We start from the raw sequence: 14,506 nt of genomic DNA on the forward strand, positions 1-14,506 counted from the left end.
CCTAGCCGTATTGTTTTCATTTTTAACCTATTATGTGATCTCCCAATGGAAGTGTCTTTGACCTTTGTGGACATCAGGAAAGCCTGATTACATTCCCACTTGTGATTCCATGTTTATGGGTACCATAAATGCTCCCATTAATTGACCAACTTTACCCTGATCTTCTTTCAACATCTTTCTGACTCCTTTAAGGTATGAGACAAAATGGAAACTGAGAGGTTAAAAGGTTTACTAGGTTGAATTCAATTAGCGAATTGGAAACTGCAAGGAACTCCTATTGGGTCTCAGGTCAGTACGTGAGTGCTTTTGGCCAAAGTTCACTTCTAAGGAAGTAGAATTTCACTTTCTGGAATCTTGCGATGTTTTATTTCCTCCATATCTTTCCCATGCCCCCGCCCCACCCAATCTCCACAAATTTGGGGATTTGAGCACTGGGTTGTGATTGTTAGACCATCTTGCTTTTCTGAAAGCCCAGGGCAAGACCCTGCTTCATGTCACAGTATCAAGCACAGACACAGAAGCTTATACAAATTATTGAGAAGTTATTGTCTTTTCTCCCTTCCTCCAGATGGAGTCATCTCTATGCCCTTTCATACAGATGTGATTTACAAAGACCTCTGGGTTAGGGGTCGGGTGGCGAGCAAGAATCCCGTGGCAGAATTTGCTAATACACTTGAGAAGCAATGTCGTGGTTTTAAGGAACTCAATTTAAAGCTTGAACCTGATTTTCAGGGATACCGTGTTGCTGCCGTTTCAGCCCGTTTCTCTTGTTAAGATCGCTCTCTGGTAGAGTTGACGTGACACTCATTTCTGTTGTGGGTGGGGCCCTGGTTGGGAGGCCTTGGCTCCACCGCAGCCTGGGTGTCTAGAGACCACGTTCTCACCCTGCCTTTGTTACTGGGAAACCGAACGCGGCGCTGTGGCTTTCAGCTTGGGTAAGCCGGGTCTGTGGCAGGGATCGCCATCTGAAGACAGATGCAGGAGGGCAGCCACACCTTGCCCAGGTTCTCTTAAATCTCTTGCTGTATAACTGAAAGGAGGGCATAGATAATTAACTTCATTTGACACTTTTCAGATCTAATTTTTAGGAATATGATTTTAAAATAACAGATTTGTTCTAATGAGCAAACAGTCGTGCTGTTATTAAAAACGTGTTTACTTAAATTGAACAGGTTTCAAAGGGCCAAGCTACTAAGCTGTGCAGGAAACAAACAATGCAGTGAGGAGAATGGCTCCTCACCACAGCTATTCTTAGGGTGGGACATAGTTTCAAGCTAAATGGCATTGATGTCCGGAAGCCAGGAGGTGCTGAAGTAGAAATTTCCAGGGATCCCTCAGAATTATTTGCTACAATGTTTATTATACTTCAGAGGGGGGTGGAAATATTTCTTTAAGAATCTTCCCTGAAGAATTTTGAACTCCAGCTTTGGAGTGATGGGAGCACAGTGCAGGGAAGGTGGGATGTGAGGCAGTGCCCAGGTGGTCGTCTAGGGACCTGGTCTTCTAGCACTGGCAGAGCTGTGTGGCCCAGAGCACACATTCTCCTTTGCCAAGCTTTAGTTTCCACCTCTGGACAAAAGAGTTTGAACCTAATCATCTTTACGATCCATTTTAACCCTCAGATTCTGTGGCTGTGGTGATTGGGAGTGGTGGGAGTGCCTGGGGGTCGGCAGGATAAGCACGAATCTGTGAGAACTGAGAACAGGTGGGAGAAGCCTTCTAAGGATGAGGCAGCAAAGGTTAGCAAGAGCCCTTAAATGGATTCTTTAGGGCCTTCAGAATTTTGGCTAAGGGCTATACCTAGTGGAGGTACTAAGATCTGACACCTGGAGCCTTTATTAGGGAATGTTAGAATCCACTCCCATGACAACATCCCAGCTTTGTCAATTTGCCTCATGTGTCTCAAGCTGGTGGGAATGTAGAAGTGGATGAAACAGACTGTTTTGTGATGGCAGGGAACCATTTAAGCACAGGGGCAGGTGTTCTACTGGTGTCTTCTATAAAACGCCAAAGCAACCTCCCAGAAAATGGACATTTAGGCACTCATGGTGTCTACTGAGTTTGTATGGTACTGATGAGCTTGCTTGACTGATTATCCATGGCTTATTGAGTAGATCGAATGTATGTGGACTCACTTCTGCTAGAGGAAGACCCTGTGGCTGACCCAAACATTGAGCACCCTAACCTGGAGACCCTGATGTACCCAGAAAGCCTCAACCTTATATCTGGAGAAACCAGAACTTGCAACAGGACCAAGCAGGGTGGCCCATTTAAAGAGGCTCCTAGGGTTTTAATTGACCTTGTTTTAAAAGAGACACACTGTAAAATACTCCTATGAAAACTTATTTCACAAGCACCTAACCACATTCTGTCTTCGGTTTGTTTTACAGGGCTGGGCCCCTTGTTCTGGTCAATTGGTCCACATTATCTCCCCTCCTCCAATCTTGCCGCACACCCTGGCCCTGGGAGCCTTCCTCACTTCTTTACTCAGAAACATCTTAGTTGTTATTACGGGTACTTGCCTACTTATTTAAAATACGGCCAGTATAAGTGCATACAAGATGTGCTTTCTGATTAAAACAAAGCCAAAAATAAAAAGAAACCAAAATGCCTATTATAATAGTTGGATATTTAGACTAATAGACCACCTCATTAACTCTGCCATTTTACCATAACAACTTATTTTTACTTTTGTATGACCCTGTCTCAATGTCCTTTTCCTTTGATGTTGTTGTAATTATGAACATAAAATTTCATAGCTGCTTTTCCACCCCACTTTCTATCACAGAAGCACAATAAATAATCTTGGGGGGTGGGCTCTTATTGGCCCAATTGTGGCTTCAAAAAATTTCGGTTGCCTGTCCAGCCCTTTCTCAGCCTGATACAACGTCCCCCAAAAGTCTGTTGAGCTTTTCCTGGAATAAGAAGAGGATCTTCTACTTTTTGAATAGAGCAATGGAGATTGGAAAATATGGTCATCTTGTGGAGGTTATTCCAGGCTTCTTCTTAGGAACCTTCAAAAAAAATCTCCTCAGTATGGCCGATGATATATTCTGGACAATAAGGTGAGCAGAGTCTGAAAGATGAGAACAATTTTCAATCTTGTCATGATGCTGACTAATGATAAAACTTGCTTTGTCTTTGCAGTGTACTCTAGATTTGACTCTAAATTCAGCCTCTGTCTCGATCATGCCCACTTAGAAAATTAGAGTGCAGCTAGCTCACCTTTTAGTCATCTTAATTCCACTAGGCAGAAGGCCGTGGGTCAAGGAATGTTGATGTGGTAAAATTTGACTGCATGTGTATCTGAAGGGGTAGAAGGCTAAGAGATTTTATGGCTTGGAAGCTGCTGAGATGTGGTGTGAAGAACGCTGGACTTAGAGTCCAGATATCTGAGCTCAAGTTGGACTCTACCACTGGGTTGTTGAATGACTTTGAGTGAGTTATATAAGCTGTAGCATCTAAATTTTCTCATCTGGCAAATGGAGTTAATAACGTCTACTGCACTGGGCTGTTGTAAGGATTAAATTAACAAAGAGTGTGAAAGCACCCGAACAAAACCTTGTGAGTAAATATTAGTAATTTGTGGAATGGATATCAAGGGAAATCTTCAATTTGAGTGTTTTCAGTGAGCTTCTGTTGGGTCAGAGTGAATGTGTATTAAATTCTGGGATTTTGGTTGTGTGTGTGTGTGTGTGTGTGTGTGTGTGTAGAGATCAACGTTGGTTCTTCACTGTGACCTTGGGAAAGAAATGCAATAGGGTTTTTACTGGGAAGGTGGGTAGCAGGGAGATGGATGAACCATATTAAGAGGGGACCTCCAAATTGAACCTTGTTTTGAGTCAGCTGCAAACCACAACCAAGGAGGTCCTGGGAGACCTGGGGTGATTGGGTACACAGCACATTCCTGTCCTTGTGTCCTGATGCCTGGCACATAGGGACCTGCAGAAAATACTGATTCTCCTCCAGGCAGTTCACATGACTAGCTTTTAGGAGTGAGTATACTATTGCCCACCTCTAAAATTCTTGATCAAGTCTCCAGATGTCTACTGACTACTGATGCTGGGCATTCTAGTGGCTTTGGGGAAAAAAATTACTTCTTTTGCCCAGGCACTCTGGGGTCTATCTCTTGGTAAATTATTCAAATGAGGTTTCTGGTCATGCAAATGTGGTTTCTAGAGCCCATTTGAATTGAACAAGTAGTTCTTGTCATTAGTAAAACAACAAGGATCCCTAACCTGGGGTCCAAGGGTAAATTCAAGTTCTGTGAACTTGGATGTAAAAAAAAATCATCTTTATTTTCAATACTCTCTAACTAGAATTTAATATTTTCTTTCAATATGAATGTAGGCAAAACTCCATGGTAGTATTTACTGCAACTGTGACTGTCACCAAGAGAAATCACATTTGCATGTCTTATTACACCTATTACATATATCACAAAATGTGGGTATTTGATATCAAGTTAGATTTGCGCTAGGTAGATATTCTTATTTAATGTATTAATGAAGAAGCACATATATTGTTATCAGGTTGGTGCAAAATTAATTGTGTTTTTTGCCATTAAAAGTAATTACAAAAATAGCCAGTCTGACCAACATGGTGAAACTCCATCTCTACTAAAAATATGGGTGTGGTGGTGGCACACACCTGTAATCCCAGCTACTCGGGAGGCTGAGGCAGGAGAATCGTTTGAACCCAAGAGGCAGAGGCTGCAGTGAGCTGAGATCACACCACTGCACTCCAGCCTGGGCAACAGAGTGAGACTCTGTCTCAAAAAAATTTTAAAACCCTGCAATTACTTTTGCACCAGAATGTGATATCATGCATTTATTTTAAAAAGTATTTTGACGTTGTCTTTTAAAATAGAGTTTCTTTTTAATCTTATAATATTTTACTTTGTCATGTAAAAATATTATTTTGAGAAGAGGCCTGTAGGCCTCACTAGATTACAAAACAGATCCATCGTACATTTGAAAGGTTAAGAACACCTCATTTACAGCATTCTCTCATACACGACTAATGAAATGACTTCTGAACAGCACCAGTTGATAGATGGTCTCTGCCAAAAGGGGAATATGATCTTCCCATATGTTCCTGCCTATGGGTAGCCTTGGAGTTGTGAAGAGACTTTGGCATAATGAAGATGATAATAAGAATGATAATGGTAATTTGTTGAGTGCCTGCTCTAAGCCAGGTGGTTACAGGCCTGTTCAATGTCGTGTTTAGTTTAATCCTCTCAACGACCTCAGGAGGTAGTCCATGGAACAAAGACAGAAGAGACCCCTGCCCACCCACAGTAATGAAACATGGGTACGGGTGAAGGCCAATGTGGTTACTGACCCCTTGGAGAAGGTTGATGTCACGAGTGTGCAACTCGTGCAGTTCCACAGGACCCCATGCTTAGAAAGTTTCCGTGTTTGGTTTAAGGCTCTGCTGTTGCCATCTTGAAATTCTTCGTAAGTTTTGAACAAAGGGCCCTGCATGTTCCTTTTACACTGAGCTCTGCAAATGATGTAGCTGGTCCTGCCTCTGGTTGTGGTGAAATGGAATGTATGACAACTCCCAGGGCTGGGAGTCTGGGAAGCTGCTGCAGAGATCCCCCTCCTCATTTTCATCAGGCTCAGCTACGTAACCTCTGGTAGGAAGCTATGGCCTGTTGAGGAAACAGGATGTCATTTTTGAGTTAGTGAGTTTTACAGTTTTGTTTGAGCTCCAAAGATTTCCTCCAAACAACTGGAAGGATAGCTGAATAATTGCCTGGAAGGGATTTAACTCCTTGAAAAACCTTTCTGGTAGGGAGTTGCTGGCAATACTGGTGGGTTTTTCATGATTTTATTTCCCAGAGGGCTTGCTGCATAAACCAGTGAGCCAAGAGAAGCAGAATAAAGTCTGTTCTGGAAGGAAATATGAGACCTAGTGTGCCACGAGTCTAGTGTTCTCATAGGAAGGATCTAAAAACAAACTCGGCTTTCTTGCCTGCTGCTATTGAATGATTATCGCTACAAAAGGAAAACTCTACTTCTTCTAAAGAAGAGGTTGTCTAACTTGTGAGAAAATTCAGATGTTATTTGCTTCTTGAGCTGCAAGGATGCTAATGAAATAAGTCTCATTAAGTTCTGGTGGTGTTTTAGGGCTAGGTTTTTATAGACTGTTCCAATGTTCAAAACAGGGTCATGGGCGTAGTGATGGTGGAAGAGGTGAAGACTTTTCCTCAATTTCTTTGTCTCAGGGATGGAATTCAGGCTCCCCCAATAACATTTTCATGGTCTTTCTCTGGTCAGTCAGTGATGTTCATAACACAAGCAAGCCTGTCATCAGGACAAATCTGTGATGGCTAAGACATCAGGTGCTCTTCCAAAAGAGCCATAATTCACCCTTCATTTTTCAAGTTTTTTTTTTCTTGCTGTTATTACTGCTCTTTTATCATGGCTAATAAGTCTGAGGTGGCTTCAGGCAGCCAATCCTAGCCCCTGAGTCAATGTGGGGCCTCCAACGGGAAGCTGGATTGAAGTTCTGATAGATGGGTTTGAGTGGCTGTGAAGTGGTGTTTCTGTAGCATCTAGACTGATTTGCACTGAAAGGGAGCTTCTGTATTAGGGCACAAGGATGATCAATATGTCTCCTATTTATATTTTGGGGAAAAAGTTGTGGGAACCGTGCTTAAAGGATCTCAACTTTGAAATTGAAAGTATGAGGTCCTAACAGACATCCTCCTTCTCCTTAGAAACACAAGGATCCATTTTCAAGTAATTTCAAAAGAATTATGTTGCTTTCCCCACCCCTTTCCAAGTACACTTATTATAATATATCCAGTCCATTTGCTAGCTTTATGTCTTTAGAAAAGTTGCTTAACCTCTCTCTGTAAAATGGTGCTAATATTAGTACTAATATTCAGGGTTATTGTGAGGATTAAATGAGGTAATTCATGTAATGCCTAGTTCTATTTCTAGCACATTTTAAACCCTCAACAAATATGAACTATTATCACTGTCATAGTTTTTGTTGTTGTTTTGCAATTACGTGGTTTTCAAGATTCTGAGCTGGGGGCTGTTGCTCTTTCCTTGACTTAAACATCTTGGTCTTTTCCTATGAGGAAACTTGACTCTTGAAATGGTCAAATCCATTGTCCTAGTCCATCCTGACCCCTCCCTGGCTCCAGTCCCCACCCCTTACCATCCTCCACCCTTCCCACATTCTTGCACAGTTGGTCTTATTTGTTTTTTAGTCAACTAAAGGTGTTGTTAAATCTTTTATTTTTCTGCTGCCCGATTTGGTTCTAAGCACTCCACTCCCTACGCTGCTCATGACAAGAATGTCTGGGAACACTCAGCCAGTCATATCCCTCCCCTGTAGGAACACCCAGTTCTTAATGCTCCTGGAGAGGCAACATTTCTGAGGCCATTCCCCACTGCCATAAGCCCTCCTCCCCCATGAAGCCAGTGGTCTGGTAGCAATGAACCCCCCACGGCCCTCAGAAAACTGGGGCAAGGTATTTGTCTGGGGAAATGTTGCATGTTGCCTTGACTGTGCTTTCTTCTACAAAGCTAAAAAGGATATTACGTTATATTACTTTATTTTATTTTTTGAGATGGAGTCTCACTTGGTTGTCCAGGCTGGGAGTGAGTGGCACAATCTTGGCTCACTGCAACTTCCACCTCCTGGGTTCAGGTGATTCTCCTGCCTCAGTCTCCCAAGTAGCTGGGATTACAGGCACATGCCACCATGCATGGCTAATTTGTATATTTTTAGTAGAGACGGGGTTTCGCCATATTAACTAGATTGGTCTCGAACTCCTGACCTCAAGTGATATGCCTGCCTCGACCTCCCAAAGTGCTAGGATTACAGACATGAGCCACTGCGCCTGGCCAAAAAGAGATATTCAAAAACTCCCTCTGACTGTGTGTGCTGAAGGCTGAGTGCTGATACCATTGCTTAATTAATGTTGTTCATGATCTCCATTTAGGCTATTTGTTTAACTCCTTGTGGCCGTTTTTGGACTTAGCTTATCATGTGACATTGACAAATTAATGAGAAGTGAGCATGTGATGATGCTTGGATTAGGACAGAAATCACATCTAGCACATCTCAGGCCCTTTCTACCTGGGACCTGAGACCTCAAATCTCTTGGCAGGAGATGAGTGGGTCTACACAGCCCGCTTTTGAGGTAGGTGTGGCTAGCCTCATTTATGCGATGGGAAAACTGTGGTCCGGGAACTAAGGGTTTTCAAATTATGCTCTTTGCCCAGGGCTGGATGTAGGATGTCTGGGGGAGAAGCTAGACTGAGATCTGGGTACACTGAGCCTCCACTTTAGGAGGTAACCTAGAGACTACACCTACTCCGTAAACTGTATTGACTTTTGGAAGTCAACCATTTGGAAGAGTGTGGTTTTGGTTTCGATCGTATCCCAGCAGCCTTTTCTCTGCCCTTGTTAATCTGATTTGTGATCTGAACCTGGGCTGGCTGGAGGCTGGCCATGTCACTCTGCAGACCTTGGACACCCCTGAGTGCTCTCACAGAACCAGCCAATGGAAAAGTACAATGTCTTCTGGCTTCTCAGCCTTGCCAGCTCCCTCTGGCCTATTTGATACCCTCTTTTATATTAAGGGAGTGGAAATGTAGCATTCAAACTGAAAATGCAGGTTTTTCTTTGGTTTTTTATAGGAAAAACAAATTGGCATGAACACTCAGTCAAACCAGCTCAGGCTGTTTGGGCAGATGCCTTTCTTTGCCTTTTTCTGTTTATTTTCCTACAAATCAATGCTTAACTGCGTTGTTATCGGAGCAGAGCAACAGGTGCAAAAAAATAACTCTGCTGCCAACTCAAATGAAAAGGTAGGGCTTATACCCTCTGGGAGGTATTCAGAAGATAACAGAAGCCCCTGCCAGCAACTGAATTAACAGCTCTGTTTACGGTGGGTTTTATGTTAACAACCTGCTTCTGACCCTCCTACACATAAACACACCATTGTCTTGGAGAGAGACATTCAGCCATCCGGACAACCCACTGCTTTATTCTGCCCTGAGTGGAGATTGGTTTTGGCTCAGGCTGCTTTGTGAAACCCAGAAGCATTATCCTGTCTGCCAACTCCACGTCCTAGTCAGAGTTTTCTGTGAAGGCAAGGGCATGGGGTTGCCGGAGAGAAGAGGATTGGTCCTGCTTTTAAAACTAGTTGAAATACTTTTCAAGGTTGGTCATTCTCAAATGCCAGAGAGGGTTGCCTGGCTCTCTCCGCTCTTGCCCCATTCCATTCACAACAGGAGGTGGGGAATGAGCTCAGATGATTTTGGAAGGAGCCACTATTGTTTTGGAAGCCATGTCCTTGTGAATAGTCCATCAGGGTAGGGCAGCGTCTATGTTTTATTTACTATTGTGTCCCCAGCACCTAGCAAAGTGCCCGGAATCTAGTAGACACTTGGTAAATATATATGAATTACAGAGGGTCTGAGACAATATTGTAATGGCTGGATAAGCATTTCTTGGTGATAGTTTCTTTCTGCTGAAGGCTGAGAGACTAACTGTCTTGGGTATGAGGGCTTAAGTCCAGGGTAATTAAGTAATCTTTTGAAGGACAGAGATGGGAGTGGGATGGGGTAAGGGGTGGCTTGGCCAGCCTTGAGGTCCTCCTGATGGAAGTAACCATCAGAGAGATCCTCTGCAAGCGCTATATTCTGGGACCAGATTTGTCTGTTCGGCCTTCAGAGACTCATACTTTTAAGTATCTAATCATTGCTGAATTTGATCATTTGGTATTAATAGAACAAAGCAATTACCTGCTTTAATTCAAGTTGGCAAATAATGTAACAGTAGGCTATCTGCAGATGGATTAGACGTTGAATTCTCTACATGGAATCTTTTTTCTCTGACTTTATAAGGACTTGCTTGCATTTATGGACATTTCTTTCAAGGCTGGTGTCTCCTGGAGTTTGTCATCTTGTGATGGGAAAGGGAAGGGAGGCAAGTGGGTGAATCTATAGACCAGAAAATCTCAATGGTGAGAGTGTACAAGACTTCATTAAGGGAGGTTCTCAGAAATGCAGATTTTAGTTTAGAGGTCTGGGGTTTCAGCAGCCAAACATTGTTGAATCTGACAATATGGGGGTACTGAGCATTAGGACCTATTTTATTTCAAGTTGACAAATAATACAGTGATAGGTTGTCCACAGAGGCCCACAGAAAGCAAGCAAAACCAGGAAGATGTAAATGTTTGGAAGAAGAGGAGAGGCAAAGCTTCTTTTGAGGCCTCAAAAGCCTCTGTGACCTTTTACAATCCGAAGCTTGCCCTATTTTTACTTTATCATATCTGAATGGGTTTGATAAAGGCCCTGGGGGTCATCTTAGGTAAGCTTGTCTTTTGATCAACTTGGGTGCCTGCCACTGTCAGTATGTGCCGCCTAGCCTGGGTCTGACACCAAGACTGATAAAGATCAGCATACTATGTATATTTCCAAATGGCTTACAGTCAATAAATTGTACCTATAATGGATCCAGACTTGGCCTCCCAGTGCCGCATTATTGGTCATGAAAACCCTTGAAACCCCAGCAATAATACTTCAGATGTTGCCCCTGGGAACGTGAAAAATGTCTGTTTCAAAACACATTAAAAGGCTATGAAATTATCTGTGATGTAATCCCAAGAGAATCAAATACATTCCCCAAGCTTGATTCATAATTCAATTCATTTGTGAAAACACAAATGATTGTCTGTATTATATTCAGTTGCCTTTCACATGTACATGAATTTTTTTTTTCTCTTATTTGGGAGTAGTCCTTTAAAACGACAGTCATATTGAAACAGGAAGTCAGTAAGCTGTTGCAACATCCTTAGGGCAAATGCTGTGAATTCACCTGCTGGTAACTTTGATTAAGGACTGAGAATGGTGTTGGTATCACCGTCATCACAAAAGTAATTATTTAAAAGGACTAATTGCTTCTTTGGCTTCAGGAGTAAAGATGCCCACATGGCAGCCAGTTCTGCGGCAGTTTGGTGATGATGTGGTTGGATGAATAAGGGAGCTAGGAAGATGGCTGATGGTGGCATTGACTCTCAGTCCCCTGGGGCTGGGGACAGGGAACGCAGGTGCAAGCCCTGATTAAGATCTGCTCTGTGGCCCTGGTGGCTCCCAGTGTTCCTTCACCCTTGCAGCAGGAGCAGACCGTGCTCCCTGGCCTGAGGTCTGATTCAGGTAAAACATAAGTAATTACGGACCAGTCTATTTCCCAAATACAAAATTAAAATAACTTTATTGAGTCATAGGAGGATAATTTACATTATATATGCATGCATGTATATATGCAGGTATATGAATATGTATATATATAATGTGTATATAAACTTGATAAAGGTGTAAGGCAGCAGATGGTCCAGGGAGAATGCTATGACCATGTCTAAAATGGGGGTCAAAGTGAGAATGAGTCTTCTCTGGCAAAGTACCCTCTTCTCAGCAGAGAGTGGTCAAGTTCCCAGGTTTTATTGCAAGACAGTCTGAGTTTGAATTCTCTTCCCTTGCTAAACTGTGTGACCTTGAACAAGTCACCTAACTCCTCTGTGCCTCAGAGAGGCCATCTGTTAAATGACATAATGCCTCCTAGAGTTGTTGTGAGAATTAATTGAGATAATATGTTTAAACCAGCAGTGCAGAGCTGGCACTTTAAGTATTCAGTAAGTCCTAATTACTATAATATAGTTATTGTTATTATTATTTTTAAAGTGTTCAATCCTGAGTCTCAGTAGCCCCATCACTGAGCAGAAGAAAGACCTCCCTCTAACTGAGCAGGCCCAAGCTGGCCTGTGTTGGTCTCTTCTGGGAGGTTTGCTCTGTATATTTAAGAAGGGAGGCCAGTGGAGCAGTCCTTGGGCTTGTTAGGAATCCCAAGGCTGAGCAGAGCCTCCTGGGCCTTGGGATGTGTGGTTCCAGCTCCCTGCCAGTGGCCCAGGGGTTCTTCTTGCTTATCTGTCCCTATCAACCCCAGTCCCAATCCCAAACCTTATTCTTTTTTTGTTTTTTGAGATGGGGTTTCACTCTTTTTGCCCAGGCTGGAGTGCAATGACGCGATCTCAGCTCACCACAGTCGCTGCCTGCCGGGTTCCAGCGATTCTCCTGCCTCAGCCTCCCAAGGAGCAAACCTTATTCTCTGCAGTATTTGAGCATTCTCTGGGCTAAGGGACTTGGAGGATAGAGAAATGGTCAGCCGTTCTGTGCCAGGGGCTCGTGTTTTAGACGACATGCTGCTCTTCCTAGTCTTTTTCTTTCTGCACCTGCAAACCAGCCATGGTATGTGGGAGTGCATAGCCTTTGACAACACAGAGTTTAGGAGCATATGCCTTACCACTGCTCTTGGCAGCCTTGACAGTGTGTCTGGTGAGAGAAAGGGGGGCAGGAGGGATGGCTTTCGTCCTTTGGGTAAGAACCGTGCCCAGTCAGAGGGGAACATCATGGCTTCTGCAAGCAGGGTCCAAGCCCTGCTGTTTATAGCTCAGCCATAATGGTCCGTCTACACAGCAGCTCTCAGAATAGGGAGTGGGGAGGCATAAGATCTAGTCCTAGGCTCAACTGTGCCAGTCAGCTGGAACTGGAGAAGACAGTACAGATAAGAGAGCTTTGAAGCCTTGCTTGAAATGAACTTGGCTTTCAATCTCCTCCTTGAGTGTTCAATAAAATAAAAACTACAAGTATGATTATGATTATTATTTAAAAACCAGCAAACACTTATCAAATATTTACTATGTGTCATGCTTTTCCAAGCATTTTACAGGTATAATTTCATTGTTGTCTTTCAACAATGCTTTTCATATCATCTCTATTTTATAGATGAGGAAACTGAGGTCCCAAGAAGTTAAATAACTTGTCCAAGCTTGCCCCATTAGGAAATTGGCAAAGCCAGGATTTGAACTGTGGCCATGTAACTCCAGAGCCTGGGGCTCCCAGAAATGATCTTACTTCTGAGGAGTGTACCCCTACCATGAGATGCCCCCAGTGCCAGCCAACACAGTTTAAATGGAGACTCATGGGCAGACCCTCTAATAAACATAGACATTGACTAGAAACTTACTACATATGAGATGCTATGCTGGTGACTTTACAAACAATCTCGTTTAATCCTCATATCAGCTCCACATTCCAAAGTGGAATTTTGTTATGTGGGGAGACTGAGGCGGTAGAGAGGATAGAAATTCTCCAAGGTCAACATAGCCCACCAAGCCATAGTACCAAGATTTCAACCCTGGCCATTTGAATCATGAACCCTTATTCTCTTAAGAGTTTCCCTCAAGACATGCGGCACCACTAGGCTGCTTTTCTGCTATGCCCACATTTGCTACTGACCAGCAGCCAAAATGGGAGACTCTTAAACTTTCGGGTTAGACCAAATGCTCTGTTCCCCCTGCTCCCCTTCATTGGTCAAGGCTGTGCATGGTGGTCAGGGTGGTGCTTTTCTGGAAGCAAGCCCTTGACAAAGCAAGCCAGGAGAAGCAGGCACAGGGGGCTGGGATGTGTCTCTGTGTGTGGCTGGTACAGAAGTAGTCCGAGTCCTTAGCAACTCAGGGCACTGCGGGAGTTTGTGTTTACCTGAAACTGCCCTTAAAAGAAGTGAGAGGCGGAGGCTAGCCTATCTCCCGCCATGTCTCAGGCTGTGGTCGTTCAGCACAGAACACTGCTTTCTTGCTGGAAAAAGAATTTCAGATTGGCCAAACCCCAGTGGCCCATAATGTTAGGGGAGCTGATGGCACGTTGTAGGGGACTTGCTGCCTAAGGTTAAATATGTCCTGGCAAGAAGCCTGGCATGATGTACTTGCCAGTTCTTCAGTCTATCGGGTAGCACACAGCGCTCTTCTCTTCAAATAAAGAGTACAGTTCTGCCCCACAACTGTGGGTCTTACACAAAGAGGTGAAGTTTGGGACAAATGTCAACCTCTGGACAATCAGCAGTGACTCAAAATCAAATACAGTTCCCTCCAATTGTTCCTATCTATGAAAAAGGATAGGGGAATATATATGAAAAAAATCTCAGGATAATCTACATTTCATTTCACTCCTTTTTTTTTTTTTTCTTTAGAGACAGAGTCTCGCTCTGTCGCCCAGGCTGGAGTGCAGGGGCGTGATCTTGGCTCACTGCAACCTCTGCCTCCTGGGTTCAAGTTATTCTCCTGCCTCAGCCCCCCGAGTAGCTGGGATTACAGGCACCTACCACCACACCCAGCTAATTTTTGTATTTTTAGTAGAGATGGGGCTTCACCATGTTGGCCAGGCTGGTCTCGAACTCCTGACCTCAAGTGATCCACCCACCTCGGCCTCCCAAAGGGCTGGGATTACAGGCGTGAGCCACCGTACCTGGTCACACTCCACTCTTTGAGTTTGAAATAAAAGGTATAGTTTTTCTTTGTGTGTGTGCAGTTTTTAATAGCCCAGGTAATAATTTATACTACCTCTCCAGAATACATACCACCTGGGAACAGACAGAGGTGGCTCTGATACCCAGTGTATTCTCTTAAACCTTCACAGAT

At 43.6% G+C, this 14,506-nt stretch overlaps 1 protein-coding gene across 5 annotated transcripts in view; it reads left to right on the top strand.

The window, feature by feature from the left end:
* The window catches only part of EHF (ets homologous factor), a 42,107-nt gene that overhangs the window by 2,247 nt on the left and 25,354 nt on the right, over window positions 1-14,506 (top strand). Inside the window, exon 1 of one of the 5 annotated variants that reach the window (XM_011936402.1) lies at window positions 9,010-9,192. The exons of the other annotated variants lie outside the window; for them this stretch is intronic. Coding sequence (XP_011791792.1) covers window positions 9,130-9,192 — 63 coding nt within the window. The 5' untranslated portion in view covers window positions 9,010-9,129. Of the gene's footprint in view, window positions 1-9,009; window positions 9,193-14,506 lie in introns of those variants that run through there. 5 annotated transcript variants of the gene reach the window in all.

The sequence above is a fragment of the Colobus angolensis genome, unplaced genomic scaffold (assembly GCF_000951035.1).
Source record: "Colobus angolensis palliatus isolate OR3802 unplaced genomic scaffold, Cang.pa_1.0 Scaffold152, whole genome shotgun sequence".
Taxonomy (NCBI): Eukaryota; Metazoa; Chordata; class Mammalia; order Primates; family Cercopithecidae; genus Colobus; species Colobus angolensis.